This window comes from Antrostomus carolinensis, unplaced genomic scaffold (assembly GCF_000700745.2).
Source record: "Antrostomus carolinensis isolate BGI_N321 unplaced genomic scaffold, ASM70074v2 scaffold18507, whole genome shotgun sequence".
NCBI classification, from domain to species: domain Eukaryota; kingdom Metazoa; phylum Chordata; class Aves; order Caprimulgiformes; family Caprimulgidae; genus Antrostomus; species Antrostomus carolinensis.
In genome coordinates, this window is record NW_010326830.1 from 1 (window position 1) to 7895 (window position 7895).

The 7895-nt window shown below is 37.5% G+C and overlaps 1 protein-coding gene across 1 annotated transcript; it reads left to right on the forward strand.

The window, feature by feature from the left end:
- Positions 1–6: 6 nt before the first annotated feature.
- Positions 7–2497, forward strand: PELO (pelota mRNA surveillance and ribosome rescue factor). Its single transcript, XM_010171723.1, has 2 exons — positions 7–532; positions 1719–2497. Exons 1-2 carry the CDS (start codon positions 92–94, stop codon positions 2148–2150), a joined length of 873 nt encoding a protein of 290 aa, XP_010170025.1. The 5' UTR covers positions 7–91; the 3' UTR covers positions 2151–2497.
- Positions 2498–7895: the final 5398 nt, after the last annotated feature.

Genomic DNA, 7895 nt, shown 5'->3' on the forward strand with positions numbered 1-7895 from the left:
CACCCTCTGTGTGGAGGCCATCGACTTCGACTCACAGGCCTGCCAGCTGCGAGTCAAGGGCACTAACATCCAAGAGAACGAGTATGTCAAGATGGGGGCCTACCACACCATCGAGCTGGAGCCCAACCGGCAGTTCACGCTGGCAAAGAAGCAGTGGGACAGCGTGGTGCTGGAGCGCATCGAGCAGGCCTGCGACCCAGCCTGGAGCGCTGATGTGGCAGCCGTGGTCATGCAGGAAGGGCTGGCTCATGTCTGCCTGGTCACTCCGAGCATGACGCTGACCCGTGCCAAGGTGGAGGTGAACATCCCCCGCAAGCGGAAAGGGAACTGCAGTCAGCACGACCGGGCCCTGGAGAGGTTTTATGAGCAGGTGGTTCAAGCCATCCAGCGGCATATCAACTTTGAGGTGGTGAAGTGTGTACTGGTGGCTAGCCCAGGCTTTGTCCGGGAGCAGTTTTGTGACTACATGTTCCAGCAGGCGGTCAAGACTGACAACAAGCTTCTGCTGGAGAACAGGTCCAAGTTCCTACAGGTAAGGAAATGAACAGTCTCCAGAGTGGGTAAAAAGAGGTTTAAGAGTTTTCTGTAATAATAGAAGGTAATTACAAGGGTGATGGGAAATAATTCATTTACTAGAGAAAATACATTTCTGTTTGAACATTGTAAGGAAATTATTCTCATGCCTCCCAAACTATAAAGTAGTTTTGCAAGATACAGAGATGGTTCTTTCCTAGGATACCTTAATATGGCATAGACAAAGTATTATATACTTCAGATGCCCTATAAAGGCATATTTAATCTTCAATTAAAAGCAAAGTACAACTTGGAAAATAATTTAACTGTGATGTTAATCTATCACAGTGTATAGCATGCATGTTTAATAACAGCTTTCTAAAGTTTTATAAAGAAGGAAAAAAAATTACCTGGATGTGATAGAGGTTAGTTAATTGTGGTGTTAGTTTTGTATTACATATATAAGGTTATGCATTTTTTCCTGTTCCTTAGTCATCTGATTGATTGAGTTTCTTTGCATTTCCCTGAAATAGGCAAACTCAGCTTAATATAAGTTTTCCTTTTCATAAGGATACTGTATAATTTTTTAATTGGAGTAGGCCTGTAATGTATGCTTTCAAAAGGCCGGGGGGATTGAAGGGAGGGCAGGCGGCAAATTGTGTCCCAGTACTTAATGGTCACAGTGTTTAGGAGACAAATGGCACCAAGAAGCCTCCTTTTGCATTTGTAGCAAAGCTATAATAGTAAGTGTGAAGTGTTTTAATATACTTCATAACTTTGTAAGCATAGTAGTTATGTAGTTGTGCAAGACTTGATACTTTTGCACTATATGTCATCGTCTTAAGAGGTTTTCCTCTTCTTGAATGGTTTAAAAGGAGGAAGCTTAAATCTTAGTTTCTTAGTAGTTTCAAGTGGCCCTACCCTGGAGACCGCAACAGCTTGTGTATGTAACCCAGTCTTTGAATAAAAGAAACAGCTTTCCTGCACTTCTTAAAATACAGTTTAAGGGATTTGGTCTAGGCTTTGGGTTGCAGGAGACATCCTTTAAGAAAAGCATCATAGGTTTCAAAAAGAAACTTCCTTGAATAGTTATCAAGATAAATATTATGTATAGTGTTAGCTGTTTGTGATTAGCTAATCAAGAAAATGGTCCTTTTTATTTTAAAAAAAAAAAACAAACCTTTGACTTTTACTTTTTACTCTAGGTTCACTCTTCCTCGGGACATAAATACGCATTGAAGGAAGCCCTCTGCGACCCAGCTGTAACTAGCCGCCTCTCTGACACTAAGGCAGCTGGTGAGGTCAAAGCCTTAGATGACTTCTATAAAATGCTGCAGCATGAGCCTGACCGGGCTTTTTATGGCCTGAAACACGTGGAGAAGGCCAATGAAGCCATGGCCATCGATACCTTGCTGATCAGCGATGAGCTTTTCCGACACCAGGATGTGGCTACACGTGCCCGATATGTTAAATTGGTAGATAGTGTACGGGAGAACATGGGAACAGTGCGCATTTTCTCCAGCCTTCATGTGTCTGGAGAACAGCTTGGCCAGCTGACAGGGGTGGCAGCCATCCTGCGCTTTCCTGTTGCTGAGCTGTCTGACCAGGAAGATGAATCTAGCTCTGAGGAGGATTGATAACAGTGACTTCATTCCACAGTTTCTTTTCCAAGTCATGTTGAAATGACATCAAAGGCCCTCCCTTCCTAAACATCGTGTGCAGATGTGCCATGCCATGTAATTTAAGTTTTTGATAGTATTTCTTACAGTATATAGCTCTGCTCAGCACACTAACGGTATCTGTTGTATGGTAGTGTGATATTGTACGTTGGAGCCGACTGTTTTTGCAAGTTACACCCTGGACCTCGAGCAGTACAAGAAGCTAATTTGACTCCCCAAAGCTGCTCGTTCTGCATGTTAAGGCAGACTGGCAGCTTAGTGTTTTGGAATGTGTATGAAAAGATAATAAACTAAGAGGAAGAAAATTAAGTCAGACTGTCTGTTTCTGTTTAAATGCTTGAAAACAATATTGCAAAACAAATGTAAATTTCTTCATGCAACACTTATCAAAACTGTGCTTGATCTTCTTAGGGACTCACCATTCTTCCTAAGATGTGGCAGAGGAGTGGGATCAATATAATCTGTTAGGGGTTTTTTTGGTGTTATGAGTCTAACCACTTAAATATTTCTGTGAAGCACTTGAAGCAGTCTTCCAGAAACCAGACACTTTCAATTAACCATTTCCTCCCTAATATGATAGTAGTTGCAGGATAAATTGTGAAGCTCAGTGCACTCATTTCAGTTATCTTGCTGAATGCTGTTATCTTGGGAGATTGTCCTGAAGGCTGACAAGGTATGATGTATCTTGTCATTGACTGTGTTCTGATAAATTGGCATTGGGATTATTTAGCACCCAGTTCTGAGAAGGTGTGTGAAAAGGCTTACAAAAGCAGGACCCTAGTTTCCATGAGGAACCTTTTGATAGCAAATAGTTGAAGTAAGTTCTGTTATTTGTCTGTTTGTGTACCTCTCTAAAAACATAACATAAGCTCTTATACATAAGTAAGAATTACAAAATTATGAATTGAACTGCAGCTTAAGATAATGACGACTGTAAAAATCAAAATTGCTTTTCCAATTATGCGATCTGCCAAAGTATTGAGAGACACTGTGAGTTTTGTTTCTTCACTGGACAATAAATCTTAGGCTGAGGAAGCAGAAACTTGTTTCAGATTCCAACATATCTGCAAGGAGAGTGTTTTAAACCAATTTAAACCAATGTTTGATGGTGTAGGTTGTGTGTGTAAATAAGCATTCATTTTTTTTATATGTGGTGGGAGAGGGGGGAACAGGAAAGACTTGCCAAAAATAAATTTCATTTAAGAAAACCAGGGAAGACTTCTGAGATACAGAAGGGGACATAGCAATGGAAGATTAAAATTAAAAACACCAAAACTTTTAGACTGGGTAGAAAAAATTTAGAAAAAGGATTTTTTAATGGTACTCCTTTATGTTGCTGTGTGCCAGCTCTGTAAATTTGATATTATCTATTGCTAGCTGAAACATCAGCCTAAACTCCTTGATAGAGAAGTACTTTTGGGTTAAAAACCATCATCTGTACAGTCTATGGAATGCATGCATGCAGTAGAGCTACACTTTATTAACGCTTTGATTCTTCTCTCGCTGAAGAGGGAAAGCCCATCAAGGCAGTTGTTTTGAGTCAGCTTGCACAGATAAGCTGTTATTTAAACTTGATGTTTTTGTGTTGAGTAGTGTCAAGTGTCACAAGTCATAGAATGCTCATGTAGACTTCCTTCAGCAGTTAGGACTGCTTAAATTAAAACTTAAAAAAAAAAATCTGCCTAAGCTGATTATGCACTTTGCCAGCTAGCAAGCGCCCTGATCCCTGCTTTATATGGAGTTAAATTTAAAGATCATATAAAACGGGTAGAAGAATCTGACCTTCAACAGATATTACTTATATGCAGCAAATCATAGCTTTAAATAGGCTCATAAAGTCATTAATTTATTTAAGATAAGCCGATATATTAGTATTTCTCTTCTTATAAGTAAAGCAAATTTTTTCCAATTGTACACAAATGATACTCATATTCAGAATTGTAAAATACCAGGAAATTCTTAGTTTAGTTCCCAGCAAACTGAGAGACAAACTGTTCCTCGGCTGTGGAATGGGTTGCTATTTTATTAGACCAAATTTATTTCATTTATTCCATTTTAGGCAAATTGTGAAGCATTTTTGCTGAGTACTATAAGAAGATTACAATGGCAATTCTGCAAGTGTGTATTTTGCATTTGTGGTGGTGTATTAGTAAGGAAAGAAAACAACCATTTTGCTGCTTTTTTTTTTTTAAGGTGTAACAACGAACAGCTGGTAAGAAAATATGTTCACCACAGTAATTCTTTGAATTATTTACACTTAGAATTCAATTTCTGCACTGACTTTAGGAGTATTTTCAGGTTTTTAGCTGTTGCTATCATGACATGAAGTCTCTGAAAGAAATACACGTCTAGTTGCCCAAAGTATGGAAGGGTTGGAGATTTTTTTTTTAAGCATTTTTGTGGTAAAATAAATATACAATCACTATGTAGACAAATGCATCCTGTTTCAGGAAACAGCTTAAGGGCTTGGTATTGAAAGTAGGCTGTGTTCAGTAGTTGCAGATGGTTGACCTGGCAAAGTTACAGGTTTGCTAGTATCTTTTATATTTAAATAAATTTTGAATAGTTGAATAGTCCATGTTGACAAAGATGCTTGCTTAGCACAGATGTTAATTTCTGTGTGTAGGTAACACTTATACAGAAGATGCCTGTTATCTGCAGATCAAATAAGTGCTAGAGCCATGGGAAGATTTTTATTTTTTATTTTTTTAATCTCTTCTTTGGAACTAAACAGACATGAACTAAAAACTCTCCACAATATGGAAGTTGTTCTCTCACACCGTAAAGTATTTAGTAATTTTGGATGGTGTCTCCATTTGGTTTTTGATGATTTTCTTACATAATTCTGTGGATTAGTACCATGGTTTATCTTCCAATCTTTCAGTTTTCAAAACAGATGAATACACATTGTGGAACTTCTTCATGTTTATAACATTTGGTAGGAAGAAAGCTTTAGAAAGTATAAGGAAATCAGCTTGATTCTGAACCCTGCTTTGCTCTTAGCTTCAAAGATTCTAATAAATTAATTTAGGTTATAAAGCCTCTCTTGCCAACTCGTACTTTGGAACAGGCCCCAGTTTGTTATTTTTTAACCTTTGGCATTTAAATCCAGTTATTATTATATAATTTTTTGTGATTGTTTACCAAATAAAGTTTGGTGCAATACATGAGGTCACCGCCAGCAACAGACCAAAATAATCATATGAGTTATAAAGCAAAAAAAAAGATAAATCTTTCAGTAAAACTATAAAGCATGTAACAATATTTAACCTAGGGAATTCCTCATCTTCCTCCTTCCTGTCTTCACTGTTTTACACTACAGGAGTGAAATGCTGGTAATAAATGATCTTTTGACCACTTCCTGACCACCAGTGTAACAAGAGCCCATAGCTTTTCAGCTTTGTGATATAAGTGGCATGATGTTTCTGAAGCCATGGAAATGTCTGAAGTCATTTTCATTTGCTACTGTTTTCTCAAAGGTTATGTAGCCCTGATTATTAAAACAATCTTACTTACACTTTGAAAATTTCTTAGTTTAGCTCCTGAACTGCTGACTTTGGTTTGCCTTTTTCTGTGGAGGTATATTATAGCTGCCTTCCCAGTTGACTAATTTATAGCTTGAGCCTCTCTTAATTTCTTTTTGGGAGCTGCATTATCATCCAGAAAATGTGCTTAGTTTCATAAAGGCATAGTGGGGATAAAAGGTGTAATCATGTGCATGTGATCTTTTTTAGTAACCCAATCCATTTACTTTTCTCTCAGATTTTCATATCTGTTTTTAAAGAAAACAAGCCTGTGTTATAAAGGAATAGATGTCTAGTTTTGCAGGACAAACCATGTTCTCAGAATGTTTACACTGTTCTTTATCTGAAGCCACAGTTGTGCAGCGTGTGGTCTATTTCTTCTAAAAAGGATCTGAGAAAGCAATTTTTTAAAATGTGAAATTGCAATTAGAAGGTCTACAATTGGGAATCCATGTTTATAACCTAAAATTGGAATTATAATAACAAAAAAAAAAAAAGGAATTACTTCAGAAAACTACTTATCTTTGTACTTTTTAGATACATCAAAACTTCAGACTTTAATTTTTTTTTTTTTTCTTGCTCTCTGATATACTAGTTGCCGTTATCAGTTCCCCCCCCCCAAAAAACCCCCTTTTTTTTTACAAGATAAAGTTAAAATGTTTATTTTGGAATGAAGTTCTGAAAATGTAGGGCTGAGGTGGTTCAGGCCACAACTTGCGTTTAGACTGTTGTATTCAGATTTTCTATAGGAAAACAGTGTTTTGCAAACTCATTATTCTGCTTATTTAGAGTTGAGAAAATGCCTAACCATTTGGGTCTTGTGATTTTTGTTAAATTCTTAATTCAGGCTCTGACATGGGTCAAGCCTGGGTTTTTTCAGCAGAAGAAAGAGTAAACATAGGCTGTGGAGCTTCTTGTGTGACAGTTGCCCAAAGAATTGCTTAACAATCGTACTGTTTAGTCCTGCCACATTTTTTGTGCTTGACTCAAGTAGGGCATTGACTTTAATTTGAGGATAACTGCTTGCATGATATGAATATAAAGGAAAGAAATGTCTCAAGTCTAACAACCAAACTGTAGTGGGTATTCTCTGTAAACTTCTGAATTTGACTGTTTTAGAAATGCAGCATAGCTTTTTTTGTGGAAAAAAAAATGTCTCCTAAGGTGTCTTAGCCTAAAATAGAGTGTAAGGAAAAGGCCTCTGAAATCATACTTGTTTATGCTGTTGTCTGAAAATAATTCTTCCTCTTGTTCCACTTGAGGGCTGTACAAGAAACACAGTGGGGGCTGATATCAGAGCACCACTTGCTTCCAAGTCGATGTCTTCTGGGAAATGCAACACGAAGCAGCAGCTTTCAAGCCCTGCCAGCTCTTGTCAGATTTTGCTGTATCGATCTCTAATTTATCGCCCTCTTTTTGGGAAATGCTCTGTTCACGGCTAATGTAATTACTGCCATGCTGCTCTAATAATTGTTTAGAACTCAAATTAGGGCTGATCATGAATCCTCTGACAAAATAGCTGTTCCATTAGAGAATGTTAATTAGTTGAAACCAGTCCTCCTTTTTAGGAATGTACATACCAGACTTGATGGGAAGTTTTTTCTCTGGTCCGAAATGGAATTTCTAATCAAAGCCAAGCCTAGAATAGCAAAGAAAGAGTCTAAGGGTTTAAGGAGTCGTATGGGACAGATCATATGAAGCTTAAGACCCTTTTGTGTTTCATTAACACTTAGATGCTCCCTTTTCTGTCAGTGTCTTTGATAAGTACAATTCCACATTGTATAAGCAAATAAATATTTTTCCATTTTGTCCAAAATAGCTAAACCACAACTGACACAGGTATGGTATCTCTTAGGATATAGGAGACAATTTTCAGATTTCTGATCAGAATGGGACAGGAAAGTAATTGAAAGCTGGACTGTTCCTGTCCAACAACACTCCAACACATGTAGTCTTCGTGTTTCAGAAAAAATCCCTGAGTAGGTTTCCATGTTTCAAAAAGATTTTGGACCTGGTGGCAGTCAAGCAAATCTACTTTTGAAGACAGGCAGATTATTTCTTATGCAGCCTTAATACAAGCCCTTAGACATTTACTTTACTTAGAACAAATGTTTTTAGCCAACTTTTTACTGAAGGCACTTTGGAATGAAGAAATTAAATGCAAAATGTATGTAAAGTT

What these genes read in the sequence shown, in the direction of transcription:
- PELO (XM_010171723.1), top strand. Translation starts at nt 92, where the DNA reads ATGGGGGCCTACCACACCATCGAGCTGGAGCCCAACCGGCAGTTCACG. An exon ending in ACAGGTCCAAGTTCCTACAG is followed by an intron (nt 533 to 1,718) that starts GTAAGGAAATGA and finishes TTTTTACTCTAG; the next exon opens with GTTCACTCTTCCTCGGGACA.